At 40.6% G+C, this 23,315-nt stretch overlaps 1 protein-coding gene across 2 annotated transcripts in view; it reads left to right on the plus strand.

Annotated features, from left to right (window-relative positions):
* Positions 1-23,315, plus strand: part of PRDM5 (PR/SET domain 5) — an 87,389-nt gene that overhangs the window by 18,871 nt on the left and 45,203 nt on the right. Inside the window, exons 3-10 of one of the 2 annotated variants that reach the window (XM_048509984.1) lie at positions 2,106-2,228; positions 8,994-9,189; positions 10,895-11,069; positions 12,428-12,520; positions 12,799-12,920; positions 16,460-16,539; positions 21,475-21,559; positions 23,080-23,237. In XM_048509984.1, the coding sequence (XP_048365941.1) occupies positions 2,106-2,228; positions 8,994-9,189; positions 10,895-11,069; positions 12,428-12,520; positions 12,799-12,920; positions 16,460-16,539; positions 21,475-21,559; positions 23,080-23,237 (1,032 nt within the window). The remainder of the gene's footprint in view (positions 1-2,105; positions 2,229-8,993; positions 9,190-10,894; positions 11,070-12,427; positions 12,521-12,798; positions 12,921-16,459; positions 16,540-21,474; positions 21,560-23,079; positions 23,238-23,315) is intronic. The other variant, XM_048509986.1, reaches the window with a different exon arrangement.

Genomic DNA, 23,315 nt, shown 5'->3' on the forward strand with positions numbered 1-23,315 from the left:
GTAGACCTTCTAGGTTCAATTTTATGGGGCCCCAAAAGGCTTATTACACCTGTTTCCCAGCTCCTGTACTTGACAGCCTGTGGGCTGAGTTCTCTCAGAACTCTCTCAACTCCCCACACTCCAGAAGCCAAGCTCACCAAGCTTGGGTGCTATTACTCAAGGCCTCTTGGAGCCACCTTGAAAGTCTAGCGCCTCTATCTTCAAAAATGTGCAACATAAATTCCCCATTAGCTACAGTGGAGCAAAGTCACTGCAAAACAAAGAATCTTCCAGACCAAACCTATTGAGTAGAATCATTTTTAAAGCTAGTGACACCAAATTTTCAGGAATATCATCATTAACTATTCTTATAATGCCAACCAAGTTTGGTGAAGTTACGTTCATAGGGACCAAAGTTATGGTTCACTCAAATGGGTAGCCCCCATCTCAGGTTCTTCCCATTGAAAACAATGGAGATAGGGGCCATTCATTTTGGGCATCCATGTATATAAGACCAAGTATCGCATAAACCAATTATTATCACATCAGAACAGTCTCTGGATGATGCCCTGAAATCATAGACGCTAGCAGCTATATATGACAAAAAAAGCTATAAAAAATACCCCAAACCCAAATACCTTGCATTTGCATTTGTTCATATTTAGACGGGAAATAATTGGACAATTTCTGTTCGAATGTGCCCAAAATTTGCCCAGATTCCAGCCAAATCCTGCTATTTGTTTCATCTGAATCTTTAATCCTCAAAAGTGATGCTGTTTCCAGGGTGGTGGAGAATCCCACCCCAAACATGCTCGTTGTTTTGTGGGGTGCAGATTCTACCATAAGATGGATTTAAAAGAAGAATCTGAGCTCTAATAGTTTAAACACTATTGAAAGTGATGCTGTTTGGGGGTGGATTCCACTGGAAAGGTATTTTAATGAGAGATGATGCTGACATTTGTTTGGTAAATGTTTTGGGGTGATTTGTGGGAGATTTACATGCTTAATGCCACTTGCACTGGCTTGGGAGTTGTTTTTCAGGCTAACAACCCTACTTCATAGGGTTGTTGTGATTAGGAAATTAGGAAAAGAGTTGGTGGGAGAGAGAAATATGGCAATGTGTTTTGATGGGAGTGGGAGGTGTTTTGTGAGCTGGTACAAAAATCATTGTTTGGTCATGGTGGGGGAGGGTGGCCGCCCATACGCCAGGGGGGGGGGGGGCAAACTCAGGTTTTGTCCCCGGGCGCCAGTTTGCCTACGTACGCCCCTGTCCATTAGCTGTTTTTGTAAAATTTTATTGATTTTGAGATAGTTATGTCTTGTGTTTCTATCCAATGGTGACATTGTTCTCCTGTTCTTTTTTAAATCTTCACAACAAGAACCTTGAGATGTAGATGATACTGATTGTTGCCTGCGCAGATGCATGTGAATGTGAAAACAGGAAAACGGGTTCCTTTATCCTGACAGCAACCTGTTATTCATTTGCTGTGCAGAAGGGGCCTTAGATTCTAGTCTGACACTCCAACATCTCACCTTGTGGGAGGGAAGCAGCTATTCTAAATACAGAAGCCTGTTTCTGGCCTTAGTACTGGATAATAAAATATATACAAAGAGTCTTTAAATAAATGACTCAATACAGAAAAGTATTTATTATAAATAGTTTTATTTATAAAAACTCCTGCTTTCCTCCTTCTGGAGAAGCGGGGATGGGTAGGTGGGCGGGAGCCAGAACTGTGTTTTAAAAAATACTGAAGTTTTCACAGTTTTATCTGGCAGAGAATAACTGAAATTAAAAATAAAAGAGCTGAACTAATGGAAGCTGATATAATTACAGTGGAAAGTAAAGGAATTGGATGTATGATGGGATAGTATAAAAGTTTGCAGTTAAATTTTTGGCAAAATCTTTAAGGAAGGAAGTGGGAAGAGAGTTAACATATGAGCGGCCAGCTGGCAGTGGAGGTATGTGGGTCAGGGAAGCGGAATATGGCACATCATTTGGAAACAAGACAGATTGCTTTTCCTGCCAACAGGCTGTGATAGGTTAACTGTGTTTTTAGTGTATGATTATGATCTTCTCTTCTCCAGAGTGTTAGTTTTTTGCTTAATGTTTTTTTTTTCCATTTCAGGTTCGTGGGAATAAAGGCGAGGTGCTTTATGTTCTAGATGCCAGCAATCCGAGGCATTCAAACTGGCTGCGTTTTGTGCATGAAGCCCCATCTCAGGAACAGAAGAACCTGGCAGCCATCCAGGTAAATCTAGTTTCGTTATAGAACATCATCTTATTTGATGTTTATCTGTGCTGGCAAATAGCAAATGGGTTAAAAGGCATAATTCTTGCAACTATTTATTATTCCATTCAGCCTCACAAACACCATGTTAAAAAGTATTCTTATAATCATAGGGTTCTAAAAGTATTGCATTTAATCGAAGGTTCTTGACTCTGAACGTAAGAGGACCCTTTTCCTAAACACAAATACACACTGACAATTATTAATGGACATAGCTGTTTCTTGTATGGAACTGTAAGATGAACCCCTCTGCTTTTTAGGTTGACATACCTGGAACCAAAACCCAGTCTTGCATTTGAGTAAATACTGTAATTCTTTTTTTTTAGCAAGCCTTTATTGACATAGACAACAGTACATCAATAGTAAAAAACTGATTAAAAAGCATATACAGTACAGGAAATAAATGTTAAGTGGAAGGAAATCTACTGGCATTTAGTAATTTCCAGAAGAAAGTCTGCCACTATCATACAGAGAGTCAGCATTTCAAATCTCCATGGTCAAATGAATGAGTACTCAGCTTTCTGGGGGTAAAGTGTAGATGCTGGGGAAGGCAATGGCAAATCATGCCATAAATATAAGTTGCCTAATAGAAGTTTTGATGCGATATCACCCCATGTATCACTGATGATCTAGTCCTTGCACAAGTAGACTACCTTTATCGTTACCTTTATGGAACTTAAACTCTTCTTTGAAAAACCACTGAAAGACCAACAGAATAGTCTGAAGAAGACTCATGGCAAAATGTGTAGCGAATTTTTATTTAATACATTTGCACGATCAGCCTTGGCCTTATTTTCTGTCCTTGTTTCTGTATAATACTGTCTTCAACATGCATTTGTAGGGGGAAGTTTCTTACCATCTTGATGGACTTGACCGTGACTTGAAAACCATTTTTTTAGCTTTTTTCCCCAAGTTTATTACTGAAACTTCAGGTGTGTCTGAGGTCAGCTTCTGTTGTTATACCTTTACTGAATAATCCCTTTTTAAATCCAGTGGCATTAATAATAAAAGGCTGGTTTAGAACAAAATTAACTTTTTGCTTGTGCTCTGACAAGTGCATTTGTTCTGAAACACAGAATTTTTTTCAATTGTTTACAAAGGTCATTTTGCTATTCGCGTGCTGAAAAAATGACTTTCACATTTGTATCATTAACTCTATTTACTTTTCATTAAAATCAATTACATCACAGTTAAGCATTCAAGCACACTGTCCAATAATTTTTTATGTGGATTATCTGCACAAGACCCAAGAGAATCTTAATCGTAATAATGCGATTGAATAATTGCATACGACTGATTACAGAATAATGTGCCCCCACATTTAAGTATGACAAAGACCTAATTAGCTAACAAGCCATGTGGCAGTCTGGTTATGTTTCTACATGGTAGTTTTAACTTTAATGTTCAAAACATCTGAATTTAGAAAGTTAAGAGAAAGCAGCTAGATTTTACTCTAATTTGTGTAGTCCTTGATTTATTATCCATGTTTTACAGTGGTTAAAGGCTTACTTTATAATTCTGGTAATCTCAGAAAAATGTAATAATATTCAGAATTGAGGTAGCATGCATAAAAACAGGAAAGAAACAAGAAGCAATTTTTTGTTGAAAATGAATGGATTGTAACAATAACACATGTTGTCAAAATCAGGGGGAAACCAGTGGGTGCAAACAAGTTTAATCCAAATCTCTCATTTATTTGAATTGATTGTGTATGCCATTTAAATTGGAATAAAATTTCAAGATCTATTACTAGATATGAGAAGAAATTATCCATTATCCTCTTTACCTTCTAATAGTTTTCTTTTTAAAGCAAAAAATAAATTATTACAACAAAAAAAGGAAAATATACAGGGAAGGAAATAATAATATACAAGGTCCTTAAATGACATCGTTGCAATATCAGTCACATGAAGGGGTGGTTCTGCAGGGATTCTAACAACACCTCCAGCAAGGAGGGAAAATTAACTGTTGGGAGAAATAACTGATGGGAGAGGAAGCTGGCTCAGTGCACCTATATGCCCAATATCTTTGCACAGCTCGTGCACCAAAGTATAATCATAAGGTTTCAAAATATCATCTACTGGAGCATGCATGGAGACCATTTGCCATTTTGGGGTAAACAAACCCAACAATGGTTTATGATCAGTAACTGTAGTAAACAGTTGACCATGCTCATAATCATGATATTTTTTCACACTTGCTACAATTGCCAGAGCTTCCTTGTAAATTTGTGCATTCAGTTGGAGTCATTGTTCTGGAATAAAATGCAATTACAACCTCTTGTGAATCTGCAGGTCAATGACTTAAAACAGCCCCGATGCCACATGAAGCATCACATGTAAGGATTAGCAACTTTTTTTCATCATAATGGATTGACACTGTATCAGATGATAAACCTTTCACATCATGATAAACCTTTTGCACAACGCAATACTTTATTATGTTGGACTGTCCATTTCCCCTTAGCTTACTTAGCCAAAAGATGATGCAAAGGTTCTGCCACTGTTGCTTTATGTTGCAAGAATATTCAATAGAAATTCAAGAGTCTCCAGGATTGCTTTTACCCTGATTGGAGTCAGACGTATACCATCTGCCTCAATGAGGCAGCCAAGAAATTCAGTCTGAGAGACACCAAATAAAGCAGCTCAGCATCCACAGAATGACACAACACTTCCCATACCTGTGTTACTAGTTCATCAGTGGACACACTACAATGAGGACATCATCAAAATAAGGTACGGCGGCTAGAATTCCCTTAGGAATTCTAAGTAAACAATTTTTTTAATCAGTTAGAATGTCCTCCATGAGGTTCTGGAAAATACCAGGAGCCAAACAATCCCCAATCTCCTTAAAAGTCCCACAATGAGTGACAGTAGTTTGGGCCTCTGCTGTGGTATCATCCACCAACAACTGTTGTTAGTTTCCAGTTTCACAAAATTTCACAAATCCAGTTTTACAAAATTTCTTCCCCCTGATACAAAAGCCAAGGGATGACTGGATATGCATACTACGGGATATGCATACTACTGGAACTGGATATGCATACTACTGCAAGGCCTTATTAATGGTACATTTATTGTTGCCACAGATGCAAACATCTGTATTGGCCTTTAGTGATGTAACAGCTGGCGTCTCTGACATGGCATGTGTCACTTGCTCTAATATGCCTTGTTTCATCAAATGATCAAGCTCAGCATCAATCATTGCACAAACAGAACACAGCAAGGTGTCATCTGAATAGGCAACACCATTGGATCAAAAAAAGTCTGTTTGGATCCAACCTTTTATAAACCATTCCCAAAACAAGAAAATGTTTGATCAAAATTGCAGTACTGCCAAATTGAAATGCTATGTGTAAGGTCTTGCACAATATACATTGCTATTGTAGGGCGATTTCTACTCTTCCACATTAACTGAAATCAGTAAAGGCTTAGAAGGGCACACAATATTGTCAGTCCATCATTTATTTGCAAATTTTCATCAGTGTGACAGCAGCAACAAAAAACTTTCGTCATTGGCACTATTAATCAAGTAAATACATAAAATTGACTGCTCATCTCAGTACATAAATCCTAGAACTGGAAATGTTAACAATATTTTTCCTGTATTGATTTCAAGTAGTTTTAGGTTGCCAAAATTTACCTTTTGGAATAAATTTGAAGAAGAAAAAATATGGCTTTGTTCTTATCTGTTGCCAGTTGCATTTATAGATATAGTTAAAAAAACTGGTGTCTGGCAGTGACTACTGTGTGGTGAAGGCCCCTTGGTTGTTAATGTCAAACCTCTTCATAAACAGAATCACAGCCAAATCTTTATAGTCAAACACACTGTTCATTAACCGGCAGACATTCTGGTGGTCTGGACAAGCTCAGCAAACTAGAATAATGAAATGGCAAAGGTTAATGGGAAAGGAGGTATTTACTGTGATGCAGTAGAGTGGTTTAAAGTCATACTTAACAAATGTAATAATGGAAGATTAGTATTTGAGAATCAGTCAACACTACAATAAATATGGTGCAACTGGTTTGTCTCTCCGCCTAGAAAACTGAAGGGAATTGTGGTAGGGAGGAGAGGGCAGCAAGCCAAGAGAAAAGCTAGGACAAATGAAGCTTATGTGGTTGGATACATTTACATATTATAAGGCAATCTGACAAAGGTTTGAGCCATAGTTGAGTCTTGCACAAATATTCAGATATTTACTGTTTGTACCAATATAGTGAAAATACCACAGCTAAACATTTTTTTCTTAAATGAATTGCCTGTTTATAAATATTAGCCTTTTACGTGGGTCAAATGAATATAATTAGAGTTCAGAATCAAGCTCTCTTGACTGTTTTAACATTAAAACTAAATGATATATAGACATTGAATGAATTATACTCTGTTCCACAGAAAGATGATAGTTTGGTCAGTTGAGATGCAGTGGTTGATAAAATTGTATGCTTGTACATTAGAATATAGTCCTGAATAAATATGATGATTATAATTCATTTTTACATGCTGCCTTTGTCAAAACCATTTCTTTGTTCATTATTGAATATGGTACTTTGATACAAGAGCATTTATGCCAAAATACTTTCAAACTTTCAAAGGGATTGGGGGAGGGAGCAGGGCTAGGTAGGCACTATGATGCAGATGGAGCATTCTACAACAAAGGAGGTCTGGCATGTTTGATTCTGCGGCAGAAGAATAGACAACTGAGAACTATCATCTTTCTTTGGAACAGAGTATAATTATAGTGGTGCCCATCCTTTAATGGACAATAATTGTCATAAATTTGTGTGAAGCATGTCCTACATCTGTTTCTGCCCGTTGCCCTCTGCCATGATTTCAGTTCTACCTGGGTCATCTTGCTAGGCTTGAGAATGGCATGCCTGAGCCAAAGATGCTGTTTGTGCCTCTGGCTGGCCAGTTCCTAGATTAACGAACCCTTCCCTGGCTGTTTGGGAAGCGTCCCTTTTTAAAGGGCAAGTGCTCCACCCCGTTTCTCTGACCATCCAATGAGATCCATCCCCTTCCACTTTCCTTGTTCTCCGGGCTCCACTCTTCTTTTCTGATCTTAATGTACTTGCTTCACACCAAGTTGTCCTGTGATTCATGGGGCCAGAACCACCAAAAGCCTGAACTGTAATACTTGGTAAAAAAGCTATCTGGATCCAACCCACCATATTGAAAAAATACATAATTAGCTTTTTTATCCTTTGCTTTTATTGATATAAATGCAAAAACCTGGCCAGTCCTTGAAGACCATTGCTTATGTCAAGTACAATGAATTAAATACAGATTTTCTCTGTTTTCTAAATGTTATTTTAATCAAAAGGTAGATATTTAAACTTTAGACATATTATATCCCTACTGGCAGTTTAAATAAATCTTTGTACTACTGCAAATTAAAAATCATTATCTTGTTCTTTTGTCATGAAGCCTGTCAAAAAAACATGCCTTTGTGTACTGTAAGCAAGATTCAATTAACTGTACTGGATGTTAATCAGATAAGCATGACAGAACTTGGCCTCCTTCGGCAGGAAAATGCAATTCCCCTTTTGTTTTCTTGTGTAACACCCAAAGCACTTGGCTAGTGTTATGGTTCCCTCCCTATACTGCATTACCCTGCTCTTATAAACCTGTAAATCTGTACTTAAAAAGGGAAGCTCAAACATGTTGGTAGCATCAATAGAACTATTTCGGTTCACAGACCTATACTAAGCACTGGAGCATTGCTACCATTGCTAGTCAGTATCCTGTATTCTTAAGCAATTCCAACTCTAAAGAATTTTAGAACATAGCAACATCTGTGGAATCTGTAATGACATATAGACCCCTTCTACACGGGCCAATAAACCTGGGCTGGGGACGGGGAAAAAACGGTTTCTGGGGGAAACGTCGCACGGATCCCGCCCCTAAAGTGAGACTGCCCCATGTGAAGTCCCTTGAAATGGGTTTTTTTAGACTCACGCTATCTGCGATTCTGTCGTTTAAGCCCGGGTTGCAGCTGCTCACGAGTGAACGGCTGACTGGGAAGCACTTTAATCAGTCGCACTTCCCTTTTTCTTAAAGTCCCTGCCTTGCAGCTGCGTGGCCACGCAGGGTCACACAAACATCTCGTGCCATTGCTAGCTGTAAGCATGGCTGTGGGAGTCCAAGCCTGCCTGTCTGTGTAGCTATGCAGTGGAGGGAGGTAAGTTTCAAAAAAGAGACGAACCTCCATGGAAAGGCATGATGGCAACCCACATTGCTTCCGTGAGCTCCATTAGCTGCCTGCACGGAGGCATGTGAACATGCCAACTGAAAAGCAGGTTGCTTTATCCCGACTGCAACCCACTGTACTTTTGCTGTGCAGAAGGGGCCATAGAGAGGCATCCCAAGGGCTCCCCATGCCAGCCACCTAGGGAAGTAGCCAACTAATGTATTCTGATAGTGTCACAAGTCCCTAACATTGTCCTGCTCCCTTCCACTCAAACTGAACAAGGGATTGAACAAAGTCACAATGTAGCATCCTCTTGATTGCAGAGAGTTGTGGCATGTCACCTTGTAACTTCCACATTCCTGGAATCTTCACAGATGGAGATTGATATCCCCTTCTGGAAACACATTCCCTGCTTCAGAGGAGCAGTTTGTTTACCAAGCACAGATTAACGTGATCATTTAGGCTTGCCTGCTAGCCCTGGATGCTTTTGAAATAGATAGTCTAAACATGCTGCCCCATCTCTCTATTTTCTGCATCAGGAAGGAGAAAATATTTTCTACCTAGCTGTTGACGATATTGAAACAGATACGGAACTGCTGATTGGTTACCTTGATAGTGACATGGAAGAATTAGAGGAAGAAGAGGAGGAAGTGGTTATTCACCAGGAAGAAGATGACAGCAACAACAACAGTAATAGCAGTCAGAATAAAGAACTGCAACCAAGCTGTGAGAAAGGTAAAGACAAGTAATGGACTTAATTGATACATCTCTATGTAAAACAATATAAAAGCCATTTATTAAATTTAGTAAAATGAAAAATCATTTAGAGTTAACTAGCGGGGCCCGGCCACGCGTTGCTGTGGCTTATTGTGTCCCCTCCCTAACTTCTGTTCCCTTGCATGCCTCACCCTCCGTCCCTTCCCTCTCCCACCGTCTCTTCCCTTGCATGCCACCCCTCACCCTCCCTCCCTTCCGTCTCCCTCTGGTAGGGTGGGTGGGTCACATCCAGATGCTGGGCCCGCTCCCTCCCCTCCCTTGCATGCCACCCCTCACTCTCTATCCCCTCCCTCACTTCTCTTCCCTCGCATGCCTCTCCCTCCGTCCCTTCCCTCTCCCTCCACTGAATGTGTATGAGAGTAGGTGTGTTGTGTGGTAGTAGTGGGTGAGGCACAGAGTGTGAAAGGTACCTGCGTGTGCGGGGGGGGGACCCCACCTGACGTCTCACACGGAAATGTGTGTATGTGTTTCACGTCCACTTGAGTTATTGCCTATGTATTGTTTTCACTGCTCATATCTGACCATCTGAGCGAACATTCTAAGGGCACAAACATTCTAAGGGTGACAGTTACACACAGGCAGCTTCATGGCCTGGTGCGCCAGGAAAAAGATGTTTTACCTGGCTCAGGTGTGTTGTCTGACCGCGGGAGGTATGTAAGAACACAGTTGGGGGAATGAGTAAGTGTCTGTGAAATGTTTAGAGCGTTTGGGCCAGCAGGTGCGGGGTTATTCTCGAAGCAACAAACACATGGTTCCATTTTTATATAGATAGATAGACTAGTGGATAGGTGAGATATTGTCCACTGACTGTTATTTGTCCATGTCAAATATTGTGGGGAGCCAAGAATGTGGCTGTGTGGGATCCTTTGTAAGGATCAATTTTCTGTAACAACGGTATTTTTATGTTTTTTTAACAGAATTGTAACAGGCTCCCTCTATTTTCCCTGACCTTTCAAAACGGAAGCCACAGCAAAGAACTGTTCAGTGAATTGTTCCCATGATTAATAATTATTTATTGCAATTAAAAAAACACAGCTTCATTGCTTCATGATAACTTTAATAATTTGCTTTCCTCAGTAAGCATCAGTACCAGACATTTGCTACTAAATTGTAGGCTTAAGCTTATGAAATCCATGGGTTGCAGTTTTTGGATCTCTTACTCACATTTGTTCTTTGCTAGTCAGCAAGACTATTTTAGATTCATGACAGTCAATTTGAAACTACTGGGGATCTTGTCAGTTTGATCCTGCTCTTATGAATTACTGATCAGTTCCACTTGTCTATGATAAGACAGTCAAGGGAAAGAGATTGCACAGAAATTATCACAGTCTGATTGGTTTTCTTCTCTAGCCATGTTCATAAACCACATTAAATATATGTACAATCCATGTACAATATACACCTGATTTTTCTTTATACCTAAGTGGAGTAAATCTCATGTTGCACAGCAAAACATGTGGTTTAAACCTCATATTTATTTAGGTCAGTGATTCTCAACCTTTTTTCACTCATGTACCCCTTGACAAACCATTTCCCTAAAATTCTGTGCTAGAATCAAGAAGACTTGGATTCAAAGTGTGTATATTATAAACATTGTTTACTTTCAAAGGATGTTATGAGAAACATATTTATATTCTTTCTTAATTGTTTTATTGCCATATAGATTCTGTTCATTGCAAAGAGGACCATGCATGCCCTAACTGTGAATCCAGTTTTGCCAGTCAGGAAATCCTAGCTGAACATCTTCAAACATTGCACCAAAAACCCAGTGAGGACAAGGAATTCAAATGCAGGAACTGTGGGAAGAAATTCCCAGTCAAGCAAGCTTTGCAGAGACAGTAAGTGAATATCATCATCAACAAGTGAAATCACTCAAGCCGTATAAGAATTATGAATTATGATGATGTCAATAGGTGCTCTAGTAAGCATTAATAAGGGTTGCAGACTTTCTATTTCAGTTTATTGCACTATTGCCATAACATCATTACATGCGGGGAAGCATTTCCTAGCAGTGATAGAAATATAAGAATAAGTTCCAACAAAAAGAAACTTCAGTAATCTAACAAAATTTTTTTCCTTCAAGCGGCCACATTTTGAATGAGAATTAAAACTGATTTGGTTGTCTGTCCAACTATGTAAGCAAATCACATGTATGCTTGGGTGGGGAGACACCAATAGAATAGTGTGCAGTTTGATTCCAGAATCCTTTGCAATTTTTATGGGATGTCAGTGTGCCGCTCCCAGATTGTGATGTGCCCAATGTCTCATAGTGGCCCTAGATAAGACCACATTTCTGTTATTCAAAAAGTACATTCTGAATGCTTGACTTGAGTCCAGAAGCACCTTTGAGACCAGCAAAGTTTTCAGAGACTAAGGCCCTTTCCACACAGGTGAAATACAGGGACTGCCGTCCCTGGGCTGCTGTTCGCACAAACCGCCTGGGAGCAGTGTGAAGCTGCCGCTTGTAATGCTTTTGCAAAACACTGTCTTCCCATTGGTACGGTGCAAACAGCACTGGCGGGAAGGCGCTGCTTTCTCCCTCCACTCACCGCCCCATCCAGTGTCGGTCTGGAGGGCTGCAGAGCCCAGCCCCCGCTGCTTTCCGACCCCTGGAGGTCGGAGGGCAGCATGGGTGGGTCCCTGCAGCCCTCCAGACCGACGCTGGATGGGATGGTGAGTGGAGGGGGGTGACCAGAGGCCTCTCTGGCTGAGGGGAAAGTTGGGGCCACTCACATGCTAGCGTGTGAATGGTCCCTGAGCCTCCACTGGCATAATTTGCCGGTGGAAGTGCGTTTCCGCGCATGTGCGGAAAGCACCTACGCTTTTGAGAGTCAAAGTTCCCTTCCTCTAACAAATAGGTGTCAAACTCATGGCCCTCCAGATGTTATGGACTACAGTTCCCATCATCCCCTGCCAGCATCATGGTTACCTTGGTTACCTTGACAGTAGTCCACAACATCTGGAGGGCCGCGAGTTTGCCACCTATGCTCTAACACGTTGACTCAGGAAAGCTTATACCCCCAAAATCTAGTTGGTTTCTAATGTTTCTGGGCTTGAATCCAGCTCTTCTACTGCACATCAGCATGGCTACCCTCAGAAACTGTCAGAATACATCAGTGTTTGCAAGGGGACAGCCAAATCCTGAAACCAAATGAATAATGTTTGTCTTGTGTTTTCTTCTGTCTTTTGTCACAAGCGTCCTTCAGTGCACAGAAAATGTCGACCCGGGTGAACATCTGAGAAGCTTTCAGTGTTCTGTTTGCAGTACACCCTTCAGCTCAGAACTGAGGTTCCAAGTCAGAATTATTGGACTGCTCTCATCCTGCTGCTGGCCTCCCTTGCATGCTTGCTTGCTTTCTAGTTTTTTTCTTTTTCAGTTGTGACCCCCTCAGTATGCAAGATGAGAAATGCTTTTGTTGCTACCTGCCATAAGCTATGCATGAAGTGACCCCAGAAGTGGCCCCTGAAGCATGTGTTAAGTGCACTCAGAATGCCTGCTGAGAAGTTGAAGTTTAATAGCTATTTCTTGGTGTATTATTTTTCCTTCTCCCAACTATCCAACATCAGTTATGAGCAGCACAAAGAAGCATGCAGAGGGGATGCCAGGTTCGTATGCAAAGCTGATAGTTGTGGGAAGAGATTCAAGAGTAAAGATGCCCTAAAGAAGCACAAGGAAAATGTTCACACTGGTAAGGGAAATAGTGAAGTTCTTGTTGGTTAGAGGCAGCTTTCCTAACATTTTCTATGACAAATCCATAGAGATGTTGATGTATCAGTGGCTAATAGATGCAGAGGCGTAACTCCAAGGGAGCGGGGGGTGGGGGAGGGATGTGTGACGCACCGGGCGCGCAGCCCTGTGGGGGTGTGATGGGGGTGTTCCGGGATGGGGGCGGAGGACTCACTGGTGCATTGGGCGCTTTTCCCCCTTGCTAAGCCTCTGAATAGATTCAGGAGTTAAAATAGAAGCTTCATTTATCAGTGTCATGACGAACAGAATTATACCTTTCATGACCCTGCACAGAGAGGGAGAGTAGGCATAAGTGTGCTGGCCGTACTTCCCTGACCTCTGTTCTGTCTTTGGCCCATAAACGTGCTTAAGTGTGAAGGAAGTATCTCCAAACCTGTGATCAGGAACGGCATCACTGATAATGGGCCAGGAGTGGATGTGAGCACTTTTCCTCTATGCATAGGCATAAGGATTTAACAGAAGTAGGAAAAGTGTGCTCAGACCCACTCTCCTTCTTTAGTTGCTGACTGTACATCTGGTTACTGTTTCATGGTGACCAGACAAAAATCATCGTCAAGTCCGGCTTGTGAAATACTCAGACATCTAGTAGCACTGATGAAGTTACTTCAGTTTTCACAAAGCAATTTCTAGGTTTCAGTAATGCAATACTGTTTTGTCAATATCCATTCAGAAGCTGTCGGGGGAAAAAACCAAAAGTCTTTATGATTTAGTCACAGGGGTAAGATGCAAATCTGAAATTGGACCTTTCCCAAAATCATGTGTTTCATGCTCACATTTGAATAGAGTTGCTGCCCAATTTTGCATTAAAGCGAGTTGAAATTTTGAGAGAAGCAACAAAGAATTTTGATAAGGGAAGCATGATTTTTTTCAGGTGTTTACATTGCATCTTTGTGACATTTTATGCACATTTTAGACATGTTGTGGCTGATTTTTGGAATCATTTAAGGCACAATTCAGAAGTATTATCCTAGCATAACAAAACAGCTTGAGACTTATTGGAATGTGTGGAAACATTTCTTGATATTAATTAATTATTTTAAAGGGCAAAGAAAACACTCATTGCACAGTCAGTTTAAAAGAATTTCTGCTATGTTGTCTAATTGATTGTGTGTGAAAGAAAAATTAAATGAATACATGAAAACATTCTGATGCTCAAGAAATGAAACAATTTGGTTATGTTAGTGATTAAAATCATCCGAGCAGCCACTGCCAAGTGTCTGTTGAGGGAAAGATTAGTAGGCCTGGTAGATTGCGGAAAGATTAGTAGGCATGGTAGATTGCAGGTAGATACCGTAGGTTTTTTTCAGTATTGGAACCTTTTGATTCTGATCTGTGGAATCAAGAGGCAAGATTAAGGGTAACCCACAAGGAGGAGGAGGAGGAGAGGTGTTTTGGATTTATACCCCACCTTTCACTTCTGTAGGGAGACTCAAAGGGGCTTACAATCTCCTTTCCCTTTCTCTCCCCCCCCCCCACAACAAACACCCTGTGAGGTGGGTGGGGCTGAGAGAGCTCTGAAGACCTGTGACTAGCCCAAGGTTCACCAGATAAGCCTCTACAGCTCAAGTGGCAGAGCTGGGAATCAAACCTGGTTCTCCAGATTAGAGTTCACCTGCTCTTAACCGCTACACTGTGCTGGCTCTCGAATAAGCAGCCCCTTGTTGCTGTTTATAATTTGAAGCCTACAGAAGGCTGAATTATTAGTGTAGGAGGTTTGTATTCTGGTTGTTGCTTCCCTGGAGCAGATCAGTCATCTGATTCCAAGTATCACTTGGTAGTGAAGCTAATATGATTGATTCAGCCTCTAAGACTGGTATGGTTGAGATGGGTGAATTTTCCCATCTCACATAGTTTCTAGAGGAAGTCACAGGTAATCAAGTATACTGGCAAGAAAATGTTCTTGGAGTCAAAAGGGAGCGAAAGTCCTTTGTTATCCTTAGAAATTATAAGATGTGCAAAGTGGGATATCTCCTGAGATCTCAGTGGATATTCTCTTTGTTCTCAAAATTGTCACTTCTGATGCAGAAATATTTAAGTCTTGGGCTTTTACACTTTGGGTATGAATTGTTTTTGATATAGAAGCCATCTGGTGTAGAAGTTTTTTTTTAATTCTCTACACCTCCTCTTTTGCAACCTTTTCTCCATTACAAATAATATGTAAATATTCCAATCTATATCAGGCAGTATGTCACATGGGCCCTTGATTATTAACAAAGAAGCAGGATTGTAGCAGTTTTAGTAAAGGGAATGTAAGACCATGGTAAATAATAGACAACCTAATTATATTCTCTGTCACGTTTTAAACCAACTGTGAAAAAGGAAGGAAAATACATCTGGTAGATGACCTTTAGTGCGTTCAAATTTTTATTAGAGATATTAGTTGCTTTTTATTCAGTTATGTAAATGTTAATAGGATTTCTTTCTGGAGACTTGGCAGCACAGAACAGTGTAGCTTTACTTTCAAGGGTTCTCACCCTCCTCTGAGTTGATGAATGCGGTTCTAGCAGAGCAAAGGTGGAAGGAGGGGGCAAGATAGCAGGTGGGGAGGTAAACCCTAATATCCCTCTTCTCTTTTGCTGACCTTAGCATTTGTTATATTTTTCTGGTGGATCTGAAGACTATTTGAAGGCTGCATCAGTTTTTCCATCAGCTTTGTCACTTGATTGGTGATCCCCTTGATGGACAGTAGAAATACTTTCCCTGTATGGGGCTGTTTTTCCTCAGTCCTATATATTTTTTGTTTTATCACTATGTGGATTCTCCATTTGCAAAATGGCTAAATGGAAATATTTTTGCCTGATCTGGAGGGCCCAGACTATCCCGATCTCATCAGATCTAGGTTGTTAAACAGACCACCAAAGATACCAGGGTTGCTTTGCAGAGGCAGGGAAGACAATGGCAAACCATCTCTGTTACTCTCTCATAGGAGAAGGACTATTCACGGTGAGTGTCCAGTGGTCCATTCAATCATCAGTCACAAACATAAAAGCACAGTTCTCTCTTTTTCATTCTAACCAGCTGTACAAGGTTGTTATAAGGAGTTACTTAATGAAAAGGCAGGATCCAAATCCACTAAATAATAATGCGTAGTTGGATATAATCTCATGGAAATCTGTAGGACAAAACTGGCATAATCTGCTTGCAGTTTCTTAAATGAAATCTAGAAAATAATCAGTTAACAGGGAAGTAAGTAGCACATTTCAAATGGATGTACTGGTTGTGTTAAAGCAGCCATTTTGTAAGGTATTTTTTTCCTTAAAGCAACTTAACATTTTGGCCTACATTCCACTGGCAAAATCTTAAGCAGGGCACCCGCAGAGCTGTCTTGTAACTCAATACATTAGAGGTGGGGTAAAGGCATAAAATTCTTGTGCCTGTCAAAAGGCCTGTGAAAAATGGCACGGGCAGTAAAAACATTTGGCCTCTTTTTCTTTGTAGTTCTTTATTAAAGCTGTTGGTGGTGTTTTGTTTCTGTTTTAGGAAACTCTAGGAAGAGGATGATGTGCTCAGTGTGTAGCAAGAGGTGTTCTTCAGCAGCAAATCTTCAAGAGCATCGAAAGGTCAGTAAAAGAAAGGCTAATCCACAGCAGGTTTTAACTTTGTTAAGATGTAAGGCCATAAAGTATGGTCACTAGAGAGCCGCTATACAAAAACACAATTGGGCAATCTTTTTCATGCTTGCTAATGTAGTAGTCTGTTTGGATTAGAAGTATTTATTTTCACAAATTTAGCAAATCCAAAATAAAATTTAAGCTATTTTTTTTAGCATTCCATTCTTTGCTATGGTCAGTATTTGGTTTCTATTAAATATCCACTTAGTGATCAAAATCTGTGGAAATGATGTTTATCATTAATTAGTCTTTTTGTGTAGCGTGGCTATTATATCCATTATGCTCTCACTTCACTTGTTACCTATTGGTACCTATTGAATTGGTTCAATTCAAGATACTTGTTATCACTTACAAAGTCCTTATGCCCTTGTCCGCCTCTGCTGCTGTGCTTCATCTCAGTAGCTTCACTCATCTAAGCAAACTCTTCTAAAGATACGACCCAGAAAATGCATGTTGGGCTAATTAAAATAATAATTGAAATAATTATTTTGGGTACTTCAATTTGCAAATCCTCCTGGCTCAGCAGTAGCACCATTGTTATTCTGGCTTCATTCTATCTTGCTGTTCACTACTGCTTTCAGTGTTTGAGGAGATGTTTCACTTGTCAGCAGATCACTTTACACAGATTGGTGGCTTTCCAGGTACAAAATCTATGTTTCTTCAGCATTTAGGCAGCAGAAGGAAGGTTTTGGTTTTCATGCTCTGTTGTAAGTAGGCCATGTTTATGCCTCTTGTTTTCATATGGTAAATCCATTATGTGAAGAGAAAACGTCAGTCACAGGGCTTCATTTGTTCTCTGGGTTGCAAATACTGTAAGGTATGCATTGATTTACCAATCAACTTCCAGAGCGTGTATGAACAAACCCTTTTAAACATATATTGTTGTATTGTGATTGTTATGTAAGCCAAGGGTTTGACCTGGACCTGGCACATTTTTAGGAGTGTGAAAAATATCAGAGACCTATATTTTTAAAGCTAATTCCTGCAGAGAACTCCGGACTAGCTAGCTATTTAGAATTGCATGAAAAGTTTGAAAGGTCAGATCACATTGCTTGGATTAGTGAATCTCTTTAAGAGCTTATAGTATTAACTGAGTTCTAAGGAAGAACAATTAGAGAGATTTATGGACTTTAAAACAGTTAGTGTCTGCCAGGAAGTCCCAATATGAGTGTATCTATAAACAGACCTATGAAAGCGTTCAAGGGGGCCTTCCTGTTATGTACTTGTTGATCCCTATGGTTATCCCAAATTACAAACAGTCTCATGAAGTTGCTGCAACTTATTACCAGGGAGGATTCTTTTTCTTTTGGTAATGGGATATGGAAAACAGGTAGGGAAGGCTGTGTGGTATATAAGCTGATATCATCAGATCTTAGAAGCTAAGCAGGGCTGGTTCTTGGAAGGGAGACTACCAAAGAAGACTCTGCAGAGAAAGGCAGTGACACACCACCTGTGCTTCTTACTTGCCTTGAAAGCACCTTGCTGGAATCCCATATGTTGATTGCAACTTCATGGTACCTTATACAGACAATATAGAAAACCCCTTGTTACTCATCAAGTCATGTGGGTAAATACATAAAATAGGGGCATCTTCACACACAATGACTTCATTGTTCTTTGTCTGCTCATTTCACTGCTTATTGAAATTTCCAGCTTTCTTGGGAAGTAAAAAGGATCATAGTTTGGAACTGACCAGCTTGTCCATTGGTTGGATCTGACCAGCTTGTCCATTGGATCTGACCAGCTTGTCCATTGGTGGAAAACAGAGGAAATTATTTCCTTTAACAATAAAAAATAAACAGCCTTTGGAACTAAGGTGCCCCAAGGTCTCCAGCAGATAGCAAGAAAAAGCCACCTGGCTTCCTGCCCCACGAGATAACAAAAGCAACATTGTTCCCATGGAACCAGTGGATCAGGGGAAGCCTAGTTGTCTACAAGTTTGTGAAGCCATAAAGCAAAGATCAAGGAAAGAATGTCCTGATGGCAGTGGTTACATATAGCAGGCTGGTTACATATATCTTAATAGCAGCAGCAATTTGTTGTTTTAAGCAGGTACATGATTCCTGGAATGCATCTCAATCAACTAGATAACATCCTCCTTACATAGATAGCATCCCCCTGACAGCCTGATGGATGCTTGCCTCCCATGTATCCCATGGTCTGGCATGGCTGCCTTTGGAGTCAATGGCAGTGGCGCCACTGGCCTGGCTTCTGTGGGCACCGGCTACTGCCCATCCTGCCATTGTGCTGTTCTATCTACTCAACCATCACTTTGTTATCCTTTCCCACTTATCCATCGTGAGCATGCACTGCCCTACAATGAGGTTACAGGAGCAAGAATTGGGCTGGAGGGGCCAGGGAATGGTCCAGCTGTGGTGATCATGTCTTCCTGGCCTCAACTTCTTCCCCATGCAACCCAGCCTTGTTGGCCTTTCCCCACCTGCCCTCAGCTCCCTCAGCCTTGTTGATGCATGGGTGGGCAACCACTTTCTTTTCCTGCTCACCTGAACCCTTGCAGATGACATCTAGTTGATCCCGCAGGGAGCCAGGTGGAAAGGGAGCTTGCCTATGGGAGTAGCATCTCACCTGGCTGTTTGTGTTATGAGCTAGTTCCTGAGTGATGAGGAATCTGACGTAGAACCTGGAGGCAATGATGTACCTACCTATGGACAAGGTGGGTAGTTGCCTATGGGCACCCCTTGTGGCAGGTGCCAAAAATGTAGGTTTGTTTGTGGTTTTTCTGGTATTTTTAGTGGTTTTTTGGGTTTTGGCCTTCAGGGGATGCAGTTTTTAGGCTATTAGCACCAAAATTTCAGGGATTTTTTGGGAGACTCTCCTGATGGTATCACACAGGTTTGGTGAGGTTTGGTTTAGGGAGTCCAAAGTTATGGACTCCCAAAGGGAGGGCCCTATCCCCCATTGTTTCCAATGGGAGCTAATAGGAGATGGGGCTACACCTTTGAGGGTCCATAACTTTGGACCCCATGAACCAAACTTCACCAAACCTGGGTAGTATCATCAGTAGGGTCTCACAAAGATACTTTGAAATTTTGGTGCTGCTGTCTTAATAATTGCACCCCTGACAGCAGGCACCGCCTATATTTCCCCAGATTCTCCTTTTAAATCCAAATCCATCCCCCTCCTGCCAATGCTTGTTTTCTTTCTTTCTTTCTTTCTTTCTTTCTTTCTTTCTTTCTTTCTTTCTTTCTTTCTTTCTTTCTGTCTGTCTGTCTGTCTGTCTGTCTGTCTGTCTGTCTGTCTGTCTGTCTGTCTGTCTGTCTGTCTGTCTTTCTTTTATTCTCTCATGTGATGATGATTTAGAAATGACCTGGTGGAAAAAAATAATTGTTTGGTCATGGTGGGGGAGGGTGGTCGCCCATGGGGGGCATCAAATTCAGGTTTTGCCCAGGGCTCCAGTTTGACTAGAAATGCCACTGTCTGGAGGCACCATGAATCCAGAGTCAGCTCCTCATGAGGAGGTTCAGGCAACAGAGTTGGCTCCAAGCCCTTCCCTGCCAGCCAAGGCAGAGCCTGATGCCATGTACCTGGGAGAGAAATATAATAGGCAAGAATTGTACTACACGACCTTGAGCCTATAGCTCCAAAGGCTGATGATATCAGGCTGTGAGTGTCTTAAATAAAAACTGAAAATATTGCTTTTTATCATAGCCACTTGGTTGACTTCCAGAGGCAACTGTGTCTGTGGAGGTGGGCTGTGCCAATGCGGGAGGGGGGGGGCTTTTTCAAAGTTCAATAATGCATCTTTGGGGTACACCATGGTTTTTGCTGGCATCATTTTGCACTAGGAAAAGTGGGTGTTCCCGGCCTGAAAAACTCAGAGATCCAACTACCGTCAGCCCCACCCCTAGGAATGACCCCTTTGGTGCCAGTGTGAGCCGCTGTGTCAGAGATGTGGTGCCGTGATGGCTGTACTGGTGCCCCTACATCATGCTCCCATGCTGCTCCCCCGTGCTGGAATATGTGCCCTGGCACCATTATAAATACCCATTATGCCAGTGCAAGTGGCATTTACGCTGGCACCAGGGTCATGCCATCTCCACAGCACTTTCAGACCCCCCTACCCCTATTGGACTGCACGGTTAGCCTTTCAGCTGGTGAATCTCTATACAACCTCTCCGTGTGAGCTTTCGTTAGATTCTTTTTCGAAGTTGTGGAGGTTGATTATCACTGTTTGCCCAGGTATTAGTTGTGGATATCAAACTGGAAAAATATTATTTTAGATCTCCATAATTTTATATTTGTTACTATTAATGCATATGGTACCTAACAGTGTAGTACTGTACAAATGACAAAGCAAACACTCAGTGTAGTGTACAGTTCAAAAAATAAATGCCATTTTGAACACATTTGTAATAGACAGTAGGAATGTTTTATTGAACACAGCATAGTACACTCATATACTTTGCAGAAGTCACAACGAATCAATTAATACATTAATCAATAAATTAATACATTAATTCCATAATATATTATTTTCATGTTGAATGTGTATTTTTCCATTGGCATAAAGGTGTACAAACATATAGAATTATTTCAATGTTAAAATTACGTATTTTGGTGACAATAATTTATTAGAGGCTATCAACCCATCTACTTCAGTATAATTCTGTTAATGTAACTATTAAAATAACTGGATTATGGAGCGGAAAATCTGTGGTATTTTTTGCTTACTATAGTGAACTGTTAATTCTGGAGATGTAGTTGTTAAGCAAGGAATAATTAAAGGAGAAAGTATATCCATGAGTATTAGCATAGCTTTTAGCTAAGAAATAATTAGTGTGTAGAAGATGTTATTTTATAGCAAAATATGTGTGATCTTGCATAAGACACCTACTTAATTAACATTAAATACTCATATTGCAGGTTCATGAGATCTTTGAGTGTCAGGAGTGTGATAAGAAATTCATTTCAGCTAACCAGCTAAAACGTCACATGATAACCCACTCAGGTAAACTTGCTTCTTTTTCTTCTATCAAATCTAGTAACCTTCATGTAACCTTCAATTGCTTTCGTATAGACAGTTCTTTGGGACTGAATAGCAAAACACATAGATTTCTGTGAGGTTATTGGGTAGCTAATTCCGCAATCTGTTTAAGTTTCTATGTTTAGGTAAAATTGACTACATTATTGAATTGAACTGCAAAGGCACCGCAATTGTAAAGTAGTTCTTGCTGCATTGCTTCCATGTTTGTTGGTTGCTACTAAGATGCATAGGTCAAAAGCCTTCAATAACTAGTTTGTAGACTGCATCCTAACCATGCTATGAGATACATTGCAAGTAGTAGCATGTGCGTTCCTAGCTGCAGTATTCCAAGTTAATTGCATAGCCTTCTGTTTCCCCACATCTCATTCTGTCTGCTTCTTGGATCTCACTGCTTTTTCTTTCTATCACGGTCTGTTGTTTCAAACCAACCAAACCGCTTTCTCAGAGCTGTAGTTGCATAGCCTGGCATAGCAGAAACAAAGTTAGTTATGCAAAACTGCCTGTACAGGTGATGGTTTTCATGGATAGATGCTGAGATGCACAGTTAGAACAGTGATAATAGAGAAGGCATTTAAATTGTCCTTCAGTCTCAGAATATCAGAAAGAAGATTTCCTCAGTTTTCCTCAGATTTCCTCAATGCAGTTTTTGTCCCACCTTAAGCAGTAACATGAGTAGAGCACCCAGATCTGACCACGTCAACAGTTCATCCTACCTGTATCTCTATGGATTGGGTAGAGCAGTTGCAGTATTGTATGCCTGCCAGTTATTACTATTCATGTAAATCTGGCATTTTCACATCTTTGACTATAATGACTGAAAGAGCAAAATTACAGCCTATCCAGTCAAAACAGGCTTGGCTGTTCTCTCCGCAAATGCACCCACGTAGGTTTCCAACTGTGCAAGCAGTGTTATTTTTATCTGCTCTCTCCATTTCAATACACGGTACAAATACATTTGCTTAAACAATAAGCTGCATCTTCGAAGTCCTTAGCTGGCTTTTGACATTTTAGATAAGAATACTAATATTACAAAGTAGCAATAGCTTCATCCAGCAGTGGAAACATGAAAGCTTATGCATACCAGCTGTGGGTTTTAAGGAAAACGAATATGTTATGTATATTGTTAATTAAGTTTTAAAACATTTAAACTGTCATGCCCTCTTTCACATTTGTAGTCTGGCAACAGGCTTTGCCTCTTTGAAGTCATTCTCTTTCAATTTAAGCTAATTAATCAGAGTTTAGTTTTAGCTGTGGTTGTTGCAAAGAACATGCCAATTTCTCGAGATGTGCCGTGGCTCATCTTTTATGAAGCGACTTAACTGTGTAACATAAAGGGCATTCGATGTCTTTTTAATTGGTTTAATCTTGATTGGGTTGACTTCATTGCAGAACTGTCTTCTAAGGAGATGGCTGTCTCTGCCTTTCATCTTCTACCCTGTATAAACAGGAGATTAAATGTCCCCCCCCCCACTCATTTTCTACAGAAAAACGCCCCTACACCTGCGAGGTTTGCAATAAGTCCTTCAAACGACTTGATCAAGTGAATGCACACAACATAATACACAGTGAAGATAAACCCTATAAATGCAAGCTTTGCGGAAAGGGATTTGCCCACAGAAATGTTTACAAGAATCACAAGAAGGTAATAAAAAAACACACTCTGCTGTTGTTGTTTACAGCCCTGCCTGCCAGTCTTAGATTTGCAGCTGTTGCTCATTTT

This window comes from Sphaerodactylus townsendi, linkage group LG10, assembly GCF_021028975.2.
Source record: "Sphaerodactylus townsendi isolate TG3544 linkage group LG10, MPM_Stown_v2.3, whole genome shotgun sequence".
Taxonomy (NCBI): Eukaryota; Metazoa; Chordata; class Lepidosauria; order Squamata; family Sphaerodactylidae; genus Sphaerodactylus; species Sphaerodactylus townsendi.